The sequence below is a fragment of the Podarcis bocagei genome, assembly GCF_964188305.1.
Source record: "Podarcis bocagei genome assembly, chromosome: 1".
NCBI classification, from domain to species: Eukaryota; Metazoa; Chordata; class Lepidosauria; order Squamata; family Lacertidae; genus Podarcis; species Podarcis bocagei.
This window is the reverse complement of record NC_138125.1, coordinates 91,889,201-91,912,708: the sequence shown is the minus strand read 5'-3', so window position 1 is coordinate 91,912,708 and position 23,508 is coordinate 91,889,201. Positions and strand designations below refer to the sequence as shown.

General features: G+C 42.9%; 1 protein-coding gene across 3 annotated transcripts in view; it reads left to right on the top strand.

The window, feature by feature from the left end:
* Positions 1-23,508, top strand: part of CNTNAP5 (contactin associated protein family member 5) — a 326,754-nt gene that overhangs the window by 280,730 nt on the left and 22,516 nt on the right. For 2 of the 3 annotated variants that reach the window (XM_081196914.1, XM_081196913.1), the window contains 3 exons: positions 514-738; positions 11,078-11,208; positions 13,458-13,545. In XM_081196914.1, coding sequence (XP_081053040.1) covers positions 514-738; positions 11,078-11,208; positions 13,458-13,545 — 444 coding nt within the window. Of the gene's footprint in view, positions 1-513; positions 739-11,077; positions 11,209-13,457; positions 13,546-23,508 lie in introns of those variants that run through there. The other variant, XR_014008811.1, reaches the window with a different exon arrangement.

Below are 23,508 nucleotides of genomic sequence, written 5' to 3'. Positions count from 1 at the left end.
ACCAATTTGTTAAAAAAAATGTTACATGGGGGGGGGGGGAATCCGAGGGAGACATTGCACATACCTTTGTAAATCAAGAAAATCTTTACTAGAAATACATTAAATCATTAAAAAGAAATACCAACTATAAAATGAAGAAAGCTTCCATAAAGACTCATCTATAGGCTGACTCCAGAAATGACCTGTAGTTGGCTCTTACAGTTCTGCCTATATTGTGTTCTCGTCTTACTGTAGATAAGCAAAAATGTACAGTGTGCACACACATGCAAACAGGCTTGAGACAGCAAGCAGATATTTATGGCTGAATGTTCCACATTTCCAGCGATTTCCAATCTAGTATTCTGAGTCAGACTCTTTCCTGATGCTTTCCTTTTAAATATCTGTTGCATATCCTGCTTATGGGGTCCCCTTAGCTATCTGGTTGATTACTGTTGGAATCAGAAGGTGAACCAACTTGTGTCTGATCCAGCAGGGCTTGTCTTATGTTCTCTTGTTTTTTCTTTGTATTTTTAGAGGTCTCTGCACTTTTTGAAGCTGGCACTTCCATTACCTACATTTTCCAGGAGCCTTATCCTGTGACCAAAAATGCAAGTACAACATCCTCAGCCATATATGCAGATACTTCAACATCGAAAGAAAACATTGCCTTTACGTTCCTGACAACACATGCTCCAAGCCTCCTGTTCTACATCAATGCTTCCTCTCATGACTATTTGGCTGTTATTCTCTCCAAGAATGGTAAGTGAGAGTGCAAAGCTAAAGGTCCCTTGACAGTTCAGCTGCATAAGAAGTTTCTAAGGCTACAGTAGTGAAATGGTGTGTGTGTGCGCGCACACTCACACGCATGTGCTTAGTTTGTAGGGCTACTGCCATCTGCTGTCAAAAATGTTCATTCTTTGACTGATCAGTTTTACTTTTCACCTCTTCAGCACCACACAAGATGCTCAGACATGGAGCTTTAAGGTCATGCGTGGAAAGCAGGGAGGAAAGTTAAATGTGGATAAGCCCCATGTGTAACAAGGGCTAAAATTAAATGCCCTATTTGCATGAGTATTAGCATAGATCTTGGGTCTCTCCCCCCCCCCCCAGTGCTTAGAAACCACCACTGCCATGTTTGAATATTTCATTTTTAGATGGGAGAATATGCAGCCTTGAAAAGGGCATTTCAATTATTATTATTTTAAAGGATGGCTGTGAAGTAGCATGGAATGGAAAAATTGTCGACATAACAAAGTAGCAGTGGTGCCCCCTCCCCATGTGAGCACTGTAGAGCAGAAGGGGGAGGAAATCTGAATGCTCACATGTGACATGAACTAATTAGACTAGGAAATGTTTTGTTTGAAGAGATGGCAGCCTATTACTTCCTTTTGGGCTCTTCGGGTAATTTTGCCATGTAAACGTTCGCTAGAATTTTATTTGTGAAGCCTGCAAAACGTCAGGCAAGACTTTGTATCAGTAATTGGGTCCTTTGAATCAGTAAAATTCAACATATTCAGCCTATCCAGCAAATAAGCACTTCCACTTGTCTTAAAACACACACTCTCACACTCACAACTATTTCAGAGTCACTTTTAGAGGATGTATCATGGAGTAGGTTGCATTTGTTGGCATAGGAAGGGGTGTGTGGTGTGTGTGGACTGCCCTGGCTGTCATCACTGAGGAGGGTGACCGCGGGGCCTGGCCTGCAGCGTGCCTCAGCCACACATCTCTCCTGGGGAGTGACGTGGTGGCTCGGGCTCCGCACTGCCCAAAACAGCAACGTGGGGCTCACGGACTCTGTGGAGATTCTGCGCAGCATGCTCTGCCCTGGCTTGCCCCGCCCCATGGGTGGCTTGCCCTGCCCCTGAGTGCAGGGCTTTTGCACCACCCCGGGTGCTCAAGCAGCTAGCTACACCACTGGTTGCATTGCCAACATTTCTTTCCCAACTGTCTGTAATTTCCTCATGGCTTTGTCAGTTCTAACTTTGCTCCATTTCCCCCCTCTTAGTCTCATTGAAAGGGAATTTATTTACATTTAAAGCAGCCTTCTGATGTGCTGCTTTCCCTTATGCTGCCAGTTTATGCTTGCTGTTATAACACAAAGCAGACTATGAATAGTAATGCATATACACTAGTGGTAAAGGTGATAATGAAAGGTATTACTAGTTCCTTTGGGATGTTTTCAGAAGATTGCAATGTTCCATGGAAACAACATGTTTTGCCCTCATTGGAAATTGCCTTGTTTCTTTGCCAGAGTGGTAAATGGAGGTGCATAGTTAAAAGTAGGTAGCTTTTGTTGGTTGGCAATTAAGAACCTTACAAAGTCCTTTCCCTGCGAAAGCTGTATATTACAGCTGCACTGGTTTCCCTTATATACATCCAGCAGTAGCCCATTCTCATGTTATAGAATTGTTGGAGGGATAATATGGAATGGTCTTCATGCATTGTATAGTATGGCATGGTGAGTGTGTGTGAAAGAGATGGGGAGAGAGAGAGAGAAATGAGAGAATAAGCAGTGGAGAGAGTGAGCACAGAGTATTTGGAGAGAAAAAGAAATGGGAGAAGGAGGTTAAAGCTGAGATTTCCCAGTGTAGCCCTGCAAACTATAGTCCCTCTGTCAGACTAAGCATCCTGCGTCATCTCATTAGGTTGTCAGCAGTGTTTGCAGTCCAAACATGAAACTCCCATTTTCATGTGCAGCTGAAGCAAGCACAACCAAAATGTGACCCATCCAGTAAAAATACTGCATAGATAGCATTAAGATCGCAGGTTTGATCCCTGTATGGGACAGCTGCATATTCTGGCATTGCAAGGGATCCTCAGGGTCCCTTTCAACTCTACAATTCTACGATTCTATGAAAACTTGAACTTAAGCAAGTACTGGAGGCATTTAAATAAATGTTATTCCAATGAACATAGCCAAAGCCCCAAATGAGAAAATAATCTCTATTAATTTGAAAAGGATGTTGGGGGGGGGGAGGCAACTTAAAATAAATATTGGCAAACTCACATAAACACACACACACACAAACATGCATACATTAAAATGTGTGCACTGCATCACCTTCCTGCTTGCCATTTTAATTAGATCTCCACAATTTTATTTACTTGTTCAAATATATTTCACTTCTTTCTGAAAGCTCCAGTTGCGTAACTACCTATATTTAAATGCAATTAAAAATATTGAATAGAGAAGTTAAAAGAACACATTCCCAGTCCCATCCGTCTTTGGATAGGAATGTATATCCTTATTTGTTCTCTGAGCGCACTGTAGTACACACATACACTTGCTGCTAATAAGTCTTTGGATGAGGGCCAATTCATTGAGACAACTGCTTATTAGCTAAAGCCAAGTCTCTTTAAAGAATAAGGTCTGCACTGGCCATGGGAAATATTGCTGAATATTAGTCATGATCTGGTTCTGTTCATGTGCTATTAGCTGTGCATAACAACCAGACATCACCTTGCCAACAAAGGTCCATATAGTTAAAGCTATGGTTTTCCCAGTAGTGAGGCATGGAAGTGAGAGCTGGACCATAACGAAGGCTGATCGCCGAAGAATTGATGCTTTTGAATTATGGTGCTGGAGGAGACTCTTGAGAGTCCCATGGACTGCAAGAAGATCAAACATATCCATTCTTAAGGAAATCAGTCCTGAGTGCTCACTGGAAGGACAGATCATGAAGCTGAGGCTCCAATACTTTGGCCACCTCATGAGAAGAGAAGTTTCCCTGGAATAGACCCTGATGCTGGGAAAGATGGAGGGCACAAGGAGAAGGGGACGACAGAGGATGAGATGGTTGGACAGTGTTGTTGAAGCTACCAACATGAGTTTGACCAAACTGCGGGAGGCAGTGGAAGACAGGAGTGCCTGGCGTGCTCTGGTCCATGGGGTCACGAAGAGTCAGACACGACTAAACGACTAAACAACAACAACCAGAGATCTGGATGGATCCTTCTGAGTACTGCTGTGACTGGAGCAATGAGAATGTGTTTCTTCACCCTCCAAAACAGTGATTAAAAATTATTTACAGCTAACCAGAGTCCCCACTTAATCGGAGTTTTCAGTTAGCTACAACTTCTGAATTCAAAAGCTGATTGAGGATTTCTCATTCCTATATCGTAGATAATATAAAACACATGCAGTGCAAACATATACCTGTCTACTCAAAAAATTATTGAGATTTGTTGTGATCACAGGACTATGATCATAAACATTGTTAGGGTACTATAAAAGGGAAAGAGCAGGAGCAGAGGGACCAGATGAAAAGAGAACAGGGCTGCTGGATGTATAACAGAATCACAGAACTGGAAGGGACCCTGAGACCAACCCCGTACAATGAAGGAATATGTGACCTTGGCATTCTCAGCACCATGCTGTAACCAATTGAGCTAACTGGTAGTTGCATGACCGTTTACACTAAATTGCATGTCAATCTACAACGATTAAAAGGTGCAAGAGAAGTGTTTCTGCTTTTTCACAGGTTCACCCCAGGCTTACGGTTTCTGCAGTATGCTCCTGCTTATAATCAGGGACATTATGCCGGCCTTGCACTGGCCCAGAGTGTATGATGAAATTGCTGTTTATTTTCTGACTCTCATTAGGAACCTGATATTTATTGTAATGTTCAACTGCTGCTGCTAATATTAAAACCTCTAAGGATTAAAGTGGGAACCTGTGAAAAATGTGTAAAATCCAAAGCTAAGAAGAGTGTGCCTAAATCTTTTGGAGCATCACTAATTTTAGTAGCTAGCAGCCTGAATCCCTGAGTATGCAAGGTGGAGGCGAAGCAGGCCAAGCCTCAGTCAAGGATGCTGCTTGGCAGATATCTGTATCTGCTGCTGTACAGATGATGGGAAAGAGATGAAAGGTGCTGTTAAGTTGTGGGTGAACATATCAGACGACACAGCAATTCTTCAAACAGCTCTTGTTTATTCACAGGCCAGGACAGAACTGAACTGAAGGGTTCAGTCAGCCTGCTTATATAGAGCTCCAGTACAATGTAACTGTAACAATTTTCTAAAACTATCTAATCACTGAACGTCACTTTCGATCCCTTATTTGCATAAGTATCTACAGTATCCCCCTGCTGGCCCAGGGTGAGAACTTCAGTACATAACAGGTGCCTTTTTCATTAGCTGAATTCCTAGAGCCCATATATATATATATATATATATATATATATATATATATATATTTGCTTTCGTAGATTTTCACGGGTACAAGAATGCAGGTTTTGGTGTCTTCGGGTGTCTTCCCGTGTAAGAGTTGGGGTGTCTAGGCGACGTTTCGACGAGGTCTCACTCGTCATCTTCAGGCTGGTGCTTTCGGCTTCTTGTTACTGGAACAGAGCAGGATCTCAGTGTTTGAGTTCCTATAAATACTGTTGAGGGGGTGTGGTGTATAGCCTCCAACGTTCTTGAGTGATTTCTTGAGTGATATATCCCTCAAGTAATTAATGAACAAAAGAAGAAAAGGCACACTAACCTGGGAACTTCCTCTCTGCCCAGAACGTTGGAGGCTATACACCACACCCCCTCAACAGTATTTATAGGAACTCAAACACTGAGATCCTGCTCTGTTCCAGTAACAAGAAGCCGAAAGCACCAGCCTGAAGATGACGAGTGAGACCTCGCCTAGACACCCCAACTCTTACACGGGAAGACACCCGAAGACACCAAAACCTGCATATATATATATATATATATATATATATATATATATATATATATATAATCATTTAGGGCACTGCAGGCTGGTGAAAGGCCAATAGATGCTCAAGAGAACCAAACTCAGCAGCCACAAGACTCTGGCTGGATTAGAGAGAGAAAGGAGAAAGCAATTCTAGTGTTTTGTGACTAATCTGTATACTGAATAGCCCAGCCAGGACACTGATTTTTGTGACACATAATGTGTTACATTTAAAGTGTGGGTAAAGAGATAAGTCCATTCTGATAGTTTTTGTAGTGGTCCTGATTGTGTGCGTAACTAAAGTAATTAAGGCATATGGGGGGTAACTCATCCATATTACCGTATTTTTCGCCCTATAGGACGCACTTTTCCCCCTCCAAAAATGAAGGGGAAATGTGTGTGCGTCCTATGGGGCTAATGCAGGCTTTTGCTGAAGCCTAGAGAGCGAGAGGGGTCGGTGCACACCGACCCCTCTCTCTCTCCAGGCTTCAGGAGAGCCCCACCGCCAGCCCCGCAAGCTCGGGGGATAGCGGGGAGACGCAGCGCGCCATCCCGCTGTCTCCCGACGTGGTTTGGAGGCTGGCGGTGGGCTTCCCCCGCCCCCAGCCCCGCAAGCTCCCAGAGCAATGCCGAACCTGCCCGCAGTTTCAGGATCGCTCTGGGACCCGTTCTGGGGGCTGGGGACGGGGGAAGCTCAGGCTTCCCTCTTCCCCAGCCCCGCATGTTCCCAGAGCGGGCTTAGCGCAGCTCTCCACAAGCTGTGGGAGCCCGGCGCGACTTTGCGCTGGCCTCCAACGTCTTGTGGAGAGCTGCCTTTTCTGGGGGCTGGGGTGGGGGAAGCTCGGACTTCCCCCGCCCCAGCCCCGTGCCTGGGGGAAAAATAATTTCCCCCCCTTTATTCCCCCCCCCCCAAATCTAGGTGTGTCCTATGGGCCGGTGCGTCCTATAGGGCGAAAAATACGGTAATTGATCTTGGTTGTGCATATTTAGATACTATTAAAAGCTTTAAGTTTCCGAAGCATATTTGGGGCGAGATTAGTAATAGTTTGGTGTGCAGATCCAGGATGACCAGGAAGCCTTGCAGTTAAATAAAACTTATTATTTTTCTTTTTACTTTTTTAAAGTAATGAATTACTTCTAAATATCATACACAACAAATCATATCCTTGTGCTCCAGATTAATTCTTCCTCTCCCTCTCCCTCTTCTTTCCAGTCACATCAACTAAGCATAGTTTAGCATTCCTGCTTTCATTCATACAAATGAGCTTGACTATGAACCTGAATGGAGAGTATTAACACAAGTCTTTAAAATGTAAAAGAGAGGTAGAAGGAATACAGACAAACAGGAACAGAATAAACAGAAACACAGAGAAGAATTTTGACAAACAGGACCAAAAGACTAAAATTGGAACTACAACATTTGGGAAGTGGTATGGTTGAGAACCATAGCAGACCATCACAGCATTCAAGGCTGATTAGCACGATGCATTCTAATGGAGGTGACAAATTTGACCCCCACCTGCTCAAAATCAAAACCCAAAGCAATGGCAATTAGGCCTTATCAGTGGCCAAACCATGTGGTTCAGAGTTAGTTTTATATAATATATCACATACACCCTCCCAGACATCTGAGATCATAACTACTTATCATTGTTCCTCTTCTCAAGCTTTCAAAGACTTTTGCTCCAGTAAGACAATAGACTTACTGCTAGCTAGTGACAGGTGGCATCTAAAACAAACCATTCCCTTTCTCACTACACACACCCCCAATAAATAAAATGTATTACAGTGGTAGCTCGGGTTAAGTACTTAATTCGTTCCGGAGGTCTGTTCTTAAACTGAAACTGTTCTTAACCTGAAGACCACATTAGCTAATGGTGCCTCCCGCTGCTGCCTCACCGCCGAAGCACGATTTCTGTTCTCATCCTGAAGCAAAGTTCTTAACTCGAGGTAATATTTCTGGGTTAGCGGAGTCTGTAACCTGAAACATATGTAACCTGAAGCGTATGCAACCTGAGGTACCACTGTACTGTATATCCAATCACATTCCAAATAGTGGGACTCATCAAGAACAAGACACAGCAGCATCCAAGTACCCTCTCCCAATGTTCCTCATGTGTCCTCATCAACTTTTCTAAAGTCCCTGAGCCCAACATTGCTTCTTCTCCTTTTCCTGAACTTCCCTGGGAGTCACGGCTGCAATGAGGAAGGTTAGTGTTGAGGCCTCCATTATTTCCAAGAGCAGTGCTGCCACAGCATTCCATATACCAGTACCTCTAGGAAAAATACTTTCCCCAAATACCCAAGTTCCTAAGAAGGATCTGGAAGCCCCAGGAACCTGCATTGGCAGGTATCCTCATACCCAGGGTGCTGTAAGCATGCTCAGAACAGCATCTTGGACACGAACATCCTTGGGAAATGAAGTTTCCCAAGATTACAGAGTCCTTAATAACCAGTGCTAAGTTTGAGTGAGTAAGGGAAGGACTGCAGCAGGGAGAGCTAATGCAAGAGCTGGCACAAAGCCTATGACAAACCAAACCTAAACTTCAGGGAGGGCTTGGGCTTGGCTGGTTATGAACGTGTGTGAAATACATGTGCCCAGGTAAGTATTCAGAAGTATCCATAATCTCAAATTGCATTGGGTTTTCTGAATCTGCTCTGAGCTTCAAACAAAAGAAAACAAAACTCTCACTACAACAAACTATCATCCTAATTTGCTTTGAGTATAGTTCTGCAAAAATAAAACAGAAGATTGGTCCCATTATTCCACAGTAGTAGCTGCTACACTCTCTGAAGAGTAAATTTACAGATCATGAGACCCCAGGGAATGGGCGGCTAATTAAGGAGCAGATTTTTCAACCAGCTGTTCTCACAGAAAGAGGCAGACCTTTTTAAAATATCCAAGCTATAAAGGAACGATGCTGTAGTACGAGACCTCAGTGGTCACCCAGGAACATAATGCATGCTGAATGGCACTGGTAATAACTGGTTGTGTCCACCAGGACATGATCTAGAGTTAACACAGCAAATATTCTCTCTCTCTGTATTCCTGTCCACAATAAATCATCACAAAATACTTGCCATGCATATTTTTAATAGCACATATGGCGTATGCAGTGTTAATAATTACCTTACTAATGTTATCTTTCCTCCTTCAATCAACACCTCCACTAATTATTTTCTCCTCTTTAATGATCACTCACACATGTGTGATGATGTGATGAGAAAGTGTGGTCACTCTTTTAATAAGCTGCTAAAGAATCTGATGGTTGTGCACTGGAGTGCTGAGATGGCATATAAAGTATTTCCACCCCCGACCAGCAGGTAATTTGGCCCTCTAAAACTTAGGTATGTGACACCTTTCACTCTCTTATGCTTTATCAGGCCCAGTTTCTACATGACCAAAACAGAGAAACAAACAAATTTCCTGCATCTGTTTCTCCAGCTGAGTTCACTGGAGGGACTTGATCCAAGCTGATCTTGCTTTCTGTATGCATCAGGTCTACTGCTCACTTCTAAGCTCCCCATATATATTTTTATTCGCTGATAGTGGCATTTTATTGTGCCTTTCATGTATTTGGTATAATCCAACACCAACATGGCCTCACCTGCTGATTGTAGGTCCAAGGTAGTCGATACTGGGAAAGCCACTTTTAGGCAGTTGGGTCACAAGCTGTTTAGGGTTCTATACACTAGCACCTTGAATTTGGCCCAGTAGCTCACTGGCAACCAGTGCAGTGCTTTCTGGACAGGTGGCACATGGTCCTATCAGGCTGCCCCACTTACCAGACGAGCAGCTGCATTCATCACTGCAGCAGCCTCCAAACCATCTTCAAGGGCAGCCCCACACGCAGCATATTGCAGTCGTCCAGATGGGAGGTCACCACAGCATGGACAACCCAGCCCAGGCCATGCCAATCTTAGGAAGAGTTCTAGCTGTCTAATCAGCCTAAACTGGCCATAAGTTGGAATCCATGAGTACTTTCAGACTATACACCTGTTTACCCCCTCCCAGTAAAGGTTGCACATTTACTTCCCAGACATGGGAACTGCCCACCCACAGCACTTCCATCTTATCAGGATTCAGCCTCAGCTTACTAGCCTCCATCCAGCTCTTCCCTGCCTTCAGACCCCAGGCCAGCACCTTCATATAGCTGAAGCAAGAGAGTAGAACATCCCCATAGTCGGATTAAAAAGCCGTGCAGGTCAGAACCAGCCACTAGGCAGCTACTTGCCCAGCCCTGCTTTGATGATCTTGAAATACACTTCTTGATTTCATATTTAATTAGTAGAGCTACAAAATAAGCTGGTAGCAATTTTCTGAAATTGGCTTGGTGATAACTTGGCAGCAAGACATAGCTTAAGCAATATCCCGTGTCTTGCATGTGTGCTGATATACAAAGCCAAAGACAGGATGACAAAGCAACCCATGACTGTAATAAAGCTCCCAGAACCATAATTTGGTGATTGCTTTAATTACAATTATGAGACAGAAATTATACAGAAATTAAAATAAAATAGATTGCGCACATACACTTATTGGAGGCATAATGTGGCATAGAACTCAAATCAACTAGAAAATCTAAATCCAAGAATACACAAAAGAGTCCTTATGTATGCATTTCTCTTTCTGTCTCGTATTTAAATGAAACAATTAAATTCTGCAAGTTTCCCCCCCTCTAAGTGCATACTGAATTGTTCTAAGATAGCTAAAAGGATCATATTTATCATGATGGTTTAAATGGGATTGTAACTTTGTACAACATAATGAACCAAAGGTATAAATTTGGCCAAGGCAAGCTGACTTGGTTTATTGCAACATTGAAAGTCACAGGATTCCAGGAGCTGCAGGATTTATTTGGTTTCATTCATAGTTTAACACCACAACTCTATATGTGTTTACTCACAAGTCTAGCCCACTGTTTTCTGAGGGGTGGAACTGGATCCAGGAGATGGGTAAGAGCTGGAAGATTGAGGGACCTTTCAAAGCAGATCAGAGGTGCTGCAAAGGAAATGTTAGATAGGGTAATCTATGCCTGCTGGTGTAGTGTTTGATCTTGTCCATTGATCAATTGCAAACCTGCAGCCCACCATTATGCAGATGCTTAGAATCTGTGAGGATTCTTGATTTAAAGGTTTTATTTCAGACTTCCAACTCTTTGGTTCTGTTGAAGGAAGGGTTTGGTAGAAGTTCCATCGGAAACCTTCAAGACCTGCAGCTCTATGACTGGTGCACAAACTACCTTATTTCTTCTTGCCCAATGTCCTTTTTTCTCCACAGGAGCTTTCTGTGGTCTGTATTTATTCTGTGCTTCCTCGTAGCAATTTGTTAAATGGTTTTAGTTATGGGTGCTTTTTAAGATCAAAATCTTTCTCTCCCTGCCTTTCTTCTTCTTCTTCTTTAAGGAAGCTTGCAAGTCCGATACAGAATGAGTAAGGACAGATCCCTTATATTCACTATTGATTCTGGAAACTTTGCTAACCGAGAGCTACACCATGTGAAGCTAAATAGAGATGGAAGAGAGCTGACTATTCAGGTATCGAAATTTGCCCACCATATTTTACAACCCACCATCTCCCTGCAGTTTCACTGTCTTCAGTGGGGAAAGGAGGAGCATAATTGATGGTAATCTGTCTGTGTTTCTAAAAAGCATATTCTCAACATTAAGTCTCATCATTCTGTCACACTATAGCATGAACAGGGGAGATTTTTTGTTGTTGTTTCTCTGTTTGTTTGTTTCATTCATTCATACCCCAACTTACTTCTGTGGGAACCAAGACAGTGTAGATAGGATTCTAGGAGGTTTCCCACACAGACACTCACTTAAAAGATTCAGCAAAGTTGCTTCAGCATGTGTAGGGTGGTCACCTGGACTACAGGACAGGTGGCAGTGACATGAGAGAGGGGTTGGGACCACCCATGCAGGATGGGGTGGGGTGGGGAACCTGAAGAGGGCTACTGTCAATCATTCCAACAGAGGGAGATGTTCATTTGTAAGGGCAAATCCTGTCCCTCCCTAAGATAATGGGTGATCTGGTCACCACCAACATGTATCCTGTGGAAGAGAGGCTAACTGCACCACCTTGCTCTCCTAATGAGAGCTCCAGTACATTCCCTCTCCTTCTAAAATAAAAAGGTTGAGAGCAGATGGCAAGGACCTCTTTGAAGAAGGCCAAGCCTCTCTCGTGCTGTGTATGAGGCAATAGCATCAGTGATGGAATGGAGGTTGAAGATGGAAAGGAAAGTGGAGTTGGGGGAAGGATTGCAACTTTCTTTCTCTTTTCCTCTCTCACCTGTCAAACTTGATGAAACATAATACATTAAACGTGTTTTCCAGCTTCTTCATAAGAAGGAATGGACATGATTTGAAGTATAACTAAGGCAAGGACTACTGAGCTCTTGCCCAAGTTTGAGCAGGACTACATTGTGCATGACTTTGATTACAGATACAGGAGAGACCCAAAAGAAGGTCAAGCAAAACATTCATGAAGAAACATACACCCCATATCATGGATCAGTGTAGATAAATGTGCCCAAATATAGGAAAGGTAGGAAAAATTAGCTTCATGGCTCATTTAAATCCTACAGAAGTTGTGGGCAGAGTAGGGAAATCAGAAATGACTTTACCCCTCTGATGAGCTATTCCTACCTCTGTAAGAAGGTTCACATTGCATTTGAAGAATCCTGGGCTCAGAGAATAAACACAATTCAATAGATTTGGGTTCTGTTCAGATTTGTGCTAAGAACGTTTGAATACACTTCCTCAAAATACAATGCTTGTGCTTTAGCCCCCTTAATTGCAAATTAGAGAATTTGTAATTTGCAAAACTAATTGTGAGCTGTTGTTATAATGATTCCTTGTTTGGATATAAACAAAAGGGAAGACTGATGAACTGTAATGAAGATCTGAATTCTGACACAATATGTATTGTGTATTTCTTTATTTTCTTGTATATATGGGCTGCTGTTCCATGAAACATTCATTGTGGTGTATGATGTAGAAATACCCTACTATAAAATAACCATTTAAAAAAACATCAAGTAGTTTAGGACTCCAGATTAAATCCAGCCACGAGACAGCTGATCTGCAGCTTCTCAAAGCCACCTGGCAAATGAATTATAAAAATGCCAGGTAGAGGGAAGTCCTATGAGCCGGTGAGCTGCTCTTAAAGTCTTGTTCTCGTCAAAAATTTGCTTCAGAGGTTGATCCAGTTTTGTTGTTTATAAAATCATATCATCGGCACTAGAAAGAAAACCTTTTGAAGATTTTTGAATCAAGCTCCACATTCTCATCCATCTCACTACTGGGCTCACACCAGTGTAAACAAAGTTAATGTTATACACTAGATGGGCCAGCTTTTTTCCTGAACTTACAGACAAAGCTTCATGTCACATTTCAATCTTATATCCACCTTTATACCTTTCGCCCAATGGGGCTAAAGCTGGATGAGAAACATCTACCCAAAATGCTTTTTGTTGTTCTCGTTGCAATCAGAGATTAATCATTCTGAGTTCTCTGCGGGGGTCAAACCACTTGTCAGATATTATACACAGATTCCCGCAGGGAAGTTCTCTTGAAACCCCTGCTGTAAAGACACCTTGTCATGCCTTTTAGCTTTTCCTGTAGAATTAAGGTGCATTTATTTTGCTGTCCATGGAAACTGATGCCCAGCAGAGACAGATATTACTTGTGTTCCGGCAGCAGAGCTAGTGCTATAGATTCATCAGAGGTCTCTCTGTGTGCTGTAATAATGGAATCACTTTTATTGATCCCCTCCCTTTCAGATTGACCAGGTTCTCAAAGTCAAGCACAACTTTTCCTCGGAGGCTGATTTCAGAGCCATCAAATCTCTGACCTTGGGGAAAGTCACAGGTAGGCACCGCAGAAGGCTTTCTGATTTGTCTCTGGCAACACTGTGCATGCAAATTGTATTGTTTGGGTTAACGTGTGGCCTTGCCCTATTTTCAGCCTGTCTCTTGTAGCTGAGCTGTGCTTAGCAGAGATGCTGCTTACATCTCAGAGATGTCTAGCAATGAGAGCTAAATACAGGACCCCTTGCTGAGCGATGAGACACTGTTTTGTCTGAGCCAAGTATTAGCAAAAATAACACAGGCTCAGAGATGTTGCTGTGAAAGAGGAAAAAACAACCTCATAAAAAGGTGTTGGGTGGTGATTAGGGATGATAGCATACAAGGAAGCTGCTTGGGGAAGGGCTAGGAAAACATGAGGGGTCTTTTGGGCAGCAGACCTGTGTCTATATTGGGGGAAGTCACTCACTGGCATACAAACTGGGAACCAAGGACTCAGCTATACAGCTGCAAACAAAATGTTTAAAGTGCAATATATACAATGTGACACTAGATGGTGACGGTGAGCCTAATAGAAAATTCAATGTATTTTTTTTATTAAAAAAACGCTTAAAAATGCATTTTCAGAATGTTTTTTATATGGATGTAGATTCCACCCAGGTTGCAAGACAAACCGTGTGTGTGTGTGTGTGTGTGTGTGTGTATGTATGTGTGTTAGGAGTCTTCCCCCATGCTTGCAGTCATGGGATTGTTTTTTTATCACATGACGGTGTATGTTTTTATTCCACATAGTGGGAAGTGACAGAGACAGGATGTTTGTATGACTGTGCTTCCGTGATGTAGGGTGTTTGTCCCTTTGTTCTTTCTCTTTGTTGTTTGATGCTGAAGAGGAAGAAGCTGAGTCAAGATGCTCTGAGTGTATTATATGTAAATAAACATAGTTTTAGTGATGTATGGAAGTGAGAGCTGGACCATCAAGAAGGCTGATCGCCGAAGAATTGATGCTTTTGAATTATGGTGCTGGAGGAGACTCTTGAGAGTCCCATGGACTGCAAGAAGATCAAACCTATCCATTCTTAAGGAAATCAGCCCTGAGTGCTCCCTGGAAGGACAGATCATGAAGCTGAGGCTCCAATACTTTGGCCACCTCATGAGAAGAGAAGACTCCCTGGAAAAGATCCTGATGCTGGGAAAGATGGAGGGCACAAGGAGAAGGGGACAACAGAGGATGAGATGGTTGGACAGTGTTCTCGAAGCTACAAACATGAGTCTGACCAAACTGTGGGAAAAATAAAAAAAAATCCTTCCAGTAGCACCTTAAAGACCAACTAAGTTAGTTCTTGGTATGAGCTTTCGTGTGCATGCACACTTCTTCAGATACACTGAAACAGAAGTTGCCAGATCCTTCTATATAGTGAGAAGGTGGGGAGGGGTATTACTCAGAAGGGTGGTGGGAATGGGAGATTGGCAGATAGCTGAGATGAGCCTGTTGACGACTCTAACGACTGTAATAGGTCTTACAGGAAAAGGCAAGGGGTGAGAAGGTGAGAAATGGCTTAGTCATGTATAATGAGATAAGAATCCAATGTCTTTGTTCAGACCAGGTCTCTCCATGGTTTTAAGTTTGGTAATGAGTTGCAATTCAGCAGCTTCTCTTTCCAGTCTATTTCTGAAATTCCTTTGTAGTAAAACAGCTACTTTGAGATCTTGTATAGAATGTCCTGGGAGATTGAAGTGTTCTCCTACTGGTTTCTCTGTTTTGTGATTCTTGATGTCAGATTTATGTCCGTTTATTCTTTGGCGTAAGGTTTGGCCTGTTTGTCCAATATAGAGAGCTGAAGGACACTGTTGGCATTTGATGGCATACACAATGTTAGACGATGAGCAATTAAATAGTCCCGAGATGGTATGTGTGATGTTGTTGGGGCCAGTAATGGTGTTGTCCGGGTGTATGTGGCAGCAAAGTTGGCATCTGGGTTTATTGCAGGCTCTGGTGCCAGTGTCCGTGTTAAGTCTGGTTGTAGTATTATTGTGGGTTAGGAGTTGTTTAAGATTGGGTGGCTATCTGTAGGCAATGAAAGGTCTTCCTCCCAGAGCTTGAGAAAGAGAACTGTCATTGTCCAGGAGAGGTTGTAGATCTCTGATGATGCGTTGTACTGTTTTAACTTGGGAGCTGTATGTGATGACTAGAGGTGTTCTGTTATTTTCTTTTTTGGGTCTGTCTTGCAGCAAGTTCTCTCTGGGTATCAGTCTGGCTCTGTTGATCTGTTGTCTAACTTCATCTGCTGGGTATTTTAGTTCTAAAAAGGTTCGCTGTAGATCTCTTAGGTGAGAGTCTCTGTCTGTAGAATTGGAACAGATGCGGCTGTAACGTAGTGCCTGGCTATATACAATGGACTGTTTGGTATGTTTGGGATGGTAGCTAGAGGCATGTAGATATGTTTGTCGGTCAGTTGGTTTACGGTATAAGGTGGTGTCTATGCGCCCATCCTGTATTTTTATAGTAGTGTCCAAAAATGTATTTCTTGCATAGATTGATTCATTGTAAGGTTGATTGTGGGGTGAAAATCATTAAATTTCTGGTGAAAGGTGTCCAGGGTCTGTTGACCATGTGTCCAGATGATAAAAATATTGTCAACGTATCGCAGGTACAAGAGAGGTTTGCGTGGGTAGGAGTTTAGGAAACGTTGTTCTAAATCTGCCATGAAGATGGCATATATATATATGCAAAAACAACAAGACTAGAGCAATCTTTTAGAGAACTGCAGCCTAACAGATATATTTAGGCATGAGATTATGTGGGCTAGCCCATACTTTGGCATGTTACAAATGTGAACCTGGATTCACATGTGTGCAGCCAGCAGTCATGTATGTTCATATACACACTGCTAAGAGATTTAGGATATTTTGCTGGAATTATGACGTGCACTTCTTATGCATACATTTAGTTTATCTTTCAGAGAAAGGTGTTAGGTTTCCTTGAGGCTAGACTGAGGAAAACTGTGAAATACTATATAGAACTACAGTGATAAAGTCACTCCCACCCCTTGCCGGGTTTTCAACATTCTGTGCTATAAATTGTCGAATTAGTTCGTGGAACTGCCTTGAAAGTGAACTGGGCCAACAGCTGTGGCACATCCTTGCTTCAGTGAAGCTGCACAGGATGTGTATCGTGTTCCGTAATGCCCTTAATCCATTGCTATGTGTCCTGTGACCTTTAAAGAAGTGCAAGAATTAAATCCATAGTTTGCCAATCTTCTTGGGCTTACAGATCCTCTTGGGAAGTTGTGATTATTGCTAATTTTAGAACAGACAAATAATGATTGCAAAAACACTCTTTTAAAATGCCGACAGAATTGCAGGTTACATTGCTGCATCAGAAGGGCTCCAGTTCTATTTTTGTATTTGATTCTATCCATTTTTATTCTTTAGGACGCAATAATGTTTTGTGCAAATTATCTATCTGTCTCTGTATAACCATTCATCTCTACCCTTGGAGCCACCTTTGCACATCTCCTCTTGCATTTCTGTTAGCCATTCATTCATTTTATTAATGATTGCATTCATAAAACGCCTTTCTTCTCATGGAATTCAAGGTGGCATATGTTGTACTCCACCTCCACCCTACACATAACAACCATTTGAGGTAGGTAAGGCTGAGAGGTGGGACTGGTCCAAGGCCATCCAGTTAGCCTTGTGGTTTGGAACCATTGTAGTCTGACAGTCCTCTGCAGCATGCTGGCTCAAATTAAGATGCTTCTGAAATTCCTTTCCCTCTAAATTCCACCTTGGATCTGGGGTCTCTAAATTATCTGGGCCTGGTCACAGATCCACAGTGATAGGTTCCATTTTCACAATTCCTTCGGTCAGGATTTCCAAGAATACAGCTTGATCTCTTCTGTCATTAATTTCTGTCCATTTCCTCCTGATTTTGCAGGTAAGCCAAGCACATAAGCCATTGTGCACATTAAAATGCACTCTCTCTCACTTTGTGCATTAAAGGTTAATTCATGTAAGGTAAAATAGATCACATGGACAGTGAAGAAGTTAATGCTAGAAAAGGATGGCTGGTTTCATATTTTGACCCTGACCAGGGCCGTCTTACCCATAGGCACTAGGGGAGCGGGGCACCCGGGTGCTGGGCCGAGAGTCCGGGGCCGAGATTTGGAGTTTGGGGATTGGGAAGAACCGACAGCTGCTGCCAGGCAGAGCAGAGCAGAGCCCGTTGGAGCCAGGGACGCGGACTTAGAAAAAATATTGGGGGGGCCCGGGAAAGCTCATGGATAATAAATAAGCTCATGAATATGCAAATAAAGTGGCTCCGGCCCTAAATAGGGCAAGCCACGCCCCCCAGCCAGCCGATTGGCTGGCTGGGAGGTGTGGCCAGTCGGGATTCCCCTGTTCTCGCGGGATTTCCGGCAGTGCCTCCGATTAGGGCGCGCGGCTGGCTGGCTGGCGAAGGAGCAGGTGAGGAGGAGGCGGCGGGGGACGGCAGTGGCGCTCTGCTGGAAGGGCGCCCGCCCGAGATTATTGGGGGGGCTGAGCCCCCCAAAAAATTTTTTTGAGGGGGCTCGAGCCCCCTCAAGCCCCATGGAGTCGGTGCCTATGGTTGGAGCACCTCAGCTCTTCTGCTGTGGGCGATCGAGGTGCTGAGGCAGCCAGCCGGCTCCGCCCTCTTGCGCGCCTGGGATTGGTGGGCTGTCGAGAGGCCCAGTGAGTGCATGCTGCTCACACGAGGCACCCGGCTTTGCTCAGTCACCGCCGGCACCGCCTTGGGCTCAACTGTTGTTGTGCTGGGCTCTCCTTGCCCCCTCCCCAGGTGCCTGGTTCCGGCCTTGCTCTGCTTCTGCTGCCGCCACCTCAGACTCCTCCGCTGTGGCTGAGGTGGCCAGCTAGGCCAGGTCTGCCATGCATGCTTTGCTGGCCCGCCCTTAAAAAAGGTCAACAACTTTGGGCAACCTGGGGGGGGGGTGTCGGTCGGATCTTTGCACCCCGGCGCTGCATATGCTTAAGACGCCCCTGACCCTGACTGCAGAAAGCTAGCTATTCTGTTCCAGTAAGGCCATCCCATGTGATTTCCATATCTTTAAACATGTAAAAGAATGATAAAATTTCCACACAGTTTCCCACACTTCTGTTTAATCATGCAATTATGTGCATGATGCAGCACCATTTCTTTTAGTTAAAGCACTTGATAGATTAGCTGGAGGCTCCATTAAGCTGAAGTTAACAGGCAGGCATTGTTCAGTGCTTTAAAATCTATAGCCACTCTTGGATGCACATTCAAGATGTGGCTCTACTTATCTGGATTGGGGTGAAACTTATGAAACCGGCCTGGCTTTTTCCTCAAATTAATTGCATTCCTTCCGGGCAATCTGTTTTCCCTTCGTTTGCATTTCTCATCTGGGAATTTTTAAGGACGGTAAAAGAGCTTAGTTTTAAACTACTGTGCTTTCCATTCAATAGTAAAGGGGTGGTTTTTAATGTGCACAGTCAGTCATGTGCATGGCTTACCTGCGAGGGAAAGGTTCACTGAATGAATAGAAGCTTATTTTGAAATCAATTACAGAAATTCTCAGGAAGAAAATTAGAGAATGGATGGAATGGAACACAAGCCACTGCCAAACTGTGAAAGACTTAAGAAAATAAGCTAGGGAAAAATCTGTCCACCCTAGCTAGAATAAAATAAAACAACCCTAATCACAGATATTTCTCCGGTAGCTGTTTAAGCATGACCTAAAATCTCCAAAATAACAGTATTGATGAAATAACAGATTTTGAAATTACAGAGCTGAGTTCCTACAGAAGCACTTTCCTTATTCAAAAGACCATGTGTTGATTTCTGAATTGCTGTCATTGCAATTCAGCGACTGCCCTTGGTTGTGATCCCACATCCCTGCTCTCTCATTAAATGGATGAAGGTTTGAAGTACACCTGTGATCCCAAGAAGAGCTAAAAAACACATCCTGTTTATTTCTTATAATATTCCTTATTAACATTTTTTTCTGTTTCCCATTGCACATTCTAATGGTACAGTTTGTGGTTTTGGCTTTTCAGAGTTTGGGTGGCTGACTTTAGTGAAGATATTGAAAGGAGCTGTAAAGTTTTCTAATTTCATGGAACATTTTACATTCTATCCCCCCTCCCCAATAATCTTAACCTCATCCCAAGCACTGAAGCACATGATCAGCAAATTTGCATGATGTACCGCATCTGCTACTGTATTATACCACTTCAGACCTCAGATGGAGTGTTACATATCAAATGTTTACACACATATATAGAAACATAACCCATGCAGTTCCAACATATTCTTCCTAATATCCTTTTTTGCTTGGAAGCATGTCGTTGTACAGGTATCAATTTTCTAATCTTACCTAATCTTGACCTTATAAATTCAAAAGTAGTTCTGTTTTCTCTAAAGATCTCTTTCCCTTTTCTATCTATGTATGACCTCAAGTATGTTCTGTCTTTAAAAAGCTGAGCTGTTAAATGCTTGTTAGTGCTTAACACATTCTGGCTTCTTGTTTTCAAACTATCTCATGCCCATGTTTGCAGGGCTCTCTAAGCTGTGGCTTCAAGGAATTGTTTTGTTGTGTTTGAACATTCTTGGCAGTTTTTCATCATTCATGGCCCTATGAAAGACTAATCCATGTGCTTACATGGCAGCAGCACAGTCTTCTGTCTTTTTAAGAATTCCACTTCAAAGAAGTACTTGGTAGGTTCACCAACCACTTTTTCTTCTTTTCCCACCTGTCCTCCCATATTCTGCAGAAAGGCAGCAGAGGAAGGCAGATAGTTGTAGCACATTTGTGTGACATTTGCCCTGATATTTCATCATGTTGAACTGGCCCGGGGCTCAGTTTGCTTGCTTATACATAGATTATCTATTTATTTTTCTGTAAAGCAAAGGAAAACATAACTTTCTTTCCTTTCAACTCTTTGTCTCTCACCTTGAGGAACTATTACTTTCTTCACTCTTCAAAATCAGTATCATGTCAAGGAAGATAGGCTGCTTTTTATCACAAACACGTAAAGATGCAGATTGTTTTTAATTGATTCCCTACCCTTGACACACTTTCCTTGCCCACCCAGAAACAAAGAATTACTCGTGGTGCCCTTTGTTTTTTGAGTTCCATCTTGTGGTTTGCGCATCACATTAAACCATAGTTTATATTGGTACATGTTGTTCAAAAGTTCCTGTGGCATCCTTCCTCCTGCTGATGTGGTGCTAGGGCTTGCTTGTCATCCAGTCTCTGGCTTTTGGTTTGCTTCTCTCCAAACAAACCACAAGCAGAAGCCAAGGTTTGTTCCTGGCTTACCAGTCCTGGTTTGCTCAGAGAACGTGACAAGCTAGACCATAGCCAGCTTCCTGGCAAAGTTCATTCTCCATAGCACAAACCTACATGGATCTCGGCATGAGCTGAGTGGGGGGAAAGTCACTTAACGTTGAGAGAAAAACATTCTACATCCACCTCTGGAGAGTGCTACTATTTTCAGAAATAGAGTTTGCACAGTAATATTACTTAATTGCTGTGTCTTGTGTTACTCTCCAGAGAGCATCTATAGGATCTCTTTAGGGAACATTGTCGAAATGGAAGGTTGCAAAGTCTCCGCCCTCTTCCCCCTTGAGATTCTCTCTTGCAGCTTTATTTTTAGCCTGAAAAGTTGCTCTCTCAATTGACTGCAGCTGTCTGCTATCAAAAGAATCTTGTATTCCTTTGTTTGGTATCTACAGTTCCCCATTATGTTGCATCCATCAAGTCTTTTCTTATTACAGTATTCCACATGGTGATTAAAAAAACAAAATGAAAATAAAATGGGAGCGGTCATGTTGTGACACTTTGCTTTGCAAGGGTCGCACGGATGACTTTTGAGTTTGAACAAAAATGTTCAAGTTCCCTCTTCATAGCACTGTCTTCTTTAGACTTTAAAACACCCATTCTCCCAGGATGTTCAAGAAATGTGTGGGCAAAAATGAGTGTTCGCATGTGCACATTATACTCAGCAGAAACTTGTCAAGAGTTTTTGTGAAGTGATGGCGATGTGTAATAAAAGCCCAAATACTATACTTGGAGCATGTTACTTTACTGTTCAAAGGGCTGCTAATTTCAGTTAATTTCAGTAAGTTTGGTGTAGCCTGATCTTCATCAATGACTTATTAAGATAACTGTCAGCTATATCTGGAATGTGACTCACACCTTCTTTTGGGGCAGACAAGTGATTATGCCCGAGAGCAAAAGACCATTTTGATTTTGCCCAGAGAAATATGGTTTCTTAGTGAGGGCAGGAAAGACAACTAACTACTGCTTACGCTTCGGAGGCACCAGGCAGATATGATGCTAGCACCAACTTATTGTATGCCTATTCTCCCCCCTCCCCCCCACACTTCAACTTGAATTTTTAAGGGTGCAGAAACACCCTAACATTGAAATCTTATGCTGGTTTCATAGAATCATTGAATTGTAGAGTTGAAAGGGATTGACTTGAGAGTGATTTGTTCAATTTTATTTATTTATTAAATTTCTATACCACCCTTAATCTGAGGGTCACAGGGTGGTTTACAGTATAAAAGCTCAAAAATACATAACATAGTAACAAATAAAAACAGTACCCCCACCCACAGTTTAAAAGGCCACAGGGAATGTGTTGCTTTTGTGTACAGTTTAACAAGGAAACCCGGCATCTTGAAACCTAAGTGCATTCAGAAGTATACGATTTCACACTAAAAAGGGGAAGTGCTAAAACTAGATAGGCAAAGCAAATCTCCACATGAGCTGTCATTTTTGTGATTCTTATTTTGTAGCTGTGGCTCCATTGCAGCACTTTCCAGGAAAGCTGATGACTCTGAGTCTTTTCCCTCTTCTGAGAAGCATCTTATCTCTGTGTGGGTTTAATGCACACATGTGTACATAATTGTGCCTCATTCACATATGACTGGAATCCGTTTTCATAGAAAGATGCTGCACTGACTTAGTGATGTGGGAGAAATTTGGTTCACATTTAAGGGCGAACTTTAATTCACATATTCTGAAACATAGCCATCCTTCAAAATTTGCACTTCTCCAGATTTTGCAGTGCTGTCCTCCAGCCATGTAGTGTGTACAAAACTGCATTTACTATGGCAAAATGTACATAAAGATATTGGTGAAAATAAGAAAGAGAAAAAATGAACTGGGGAAAATTGCTTGCAAAAAAATATGTGTATTGGGATAAATTTTCACGAGGACTTTTTGTTTTTAAATTGCATGCTAATGTGGCAATGTGGAAGTCTGAAGTTAAGACTGAAACAATGAGAAATTGAGAGAAACCAAAAGTGACCAATTTGCCCAGCCCTAGTTTGCACCCACCTTTAAAGAATGAGGAACAAACTCAGAACCATTTGTATTTTTGCTCCCCACAGCGGTGCTGAGGATATGGCCAGTGTGCCTTCTAATTGCAGACTCACTTCCCACAGAGCCCCAAGGACTCAATTTTATGTTTAGTGGCTGTGCTCGGAAACAAGTATGCCTGAGGCTGATTGTCTGCCTGGCTTGTGTGCTCCAGTGCAGAAATTCATTGCTAATTACTATGCCTCTCTCTTCTAATTTGTGAGTGAGCCAGGCAGGGATCTGCAGTCACCAGTTGGAAAGGGCAGTATGAAGTCTAGCTATTATATTATTAATTTGTATTGGGTGGGCATACCAAGCCTACTGTTTGCACTGGAACTTCATTCTGCTAGGCATACAGCTTTCCCAGTAAGGCACTATGGAAAGTGCTTCTAGTCTGATTTCAGTCAATGCTCAAACTTTCTACAAAAGGCTTGGGAAGAATGTGAAGTGACTAGATGGTTAAGGCTCCTGGCAGTGCTCCTGAGTGTGGGTCATGTTCAGGCAAGGGTATGCAGGTGGCGCTGTGGTCTAAACCACTGAGCCTCTTGGGCTTGCCGATCAGAAGGTCGGTGATTTGAATCTGCACAACGGGGTGAGCTCCCATTGCTCTGTCCCAGCTCCTGCCTACCTAGCAGTTCGAAAGCATGCCAGTGCAA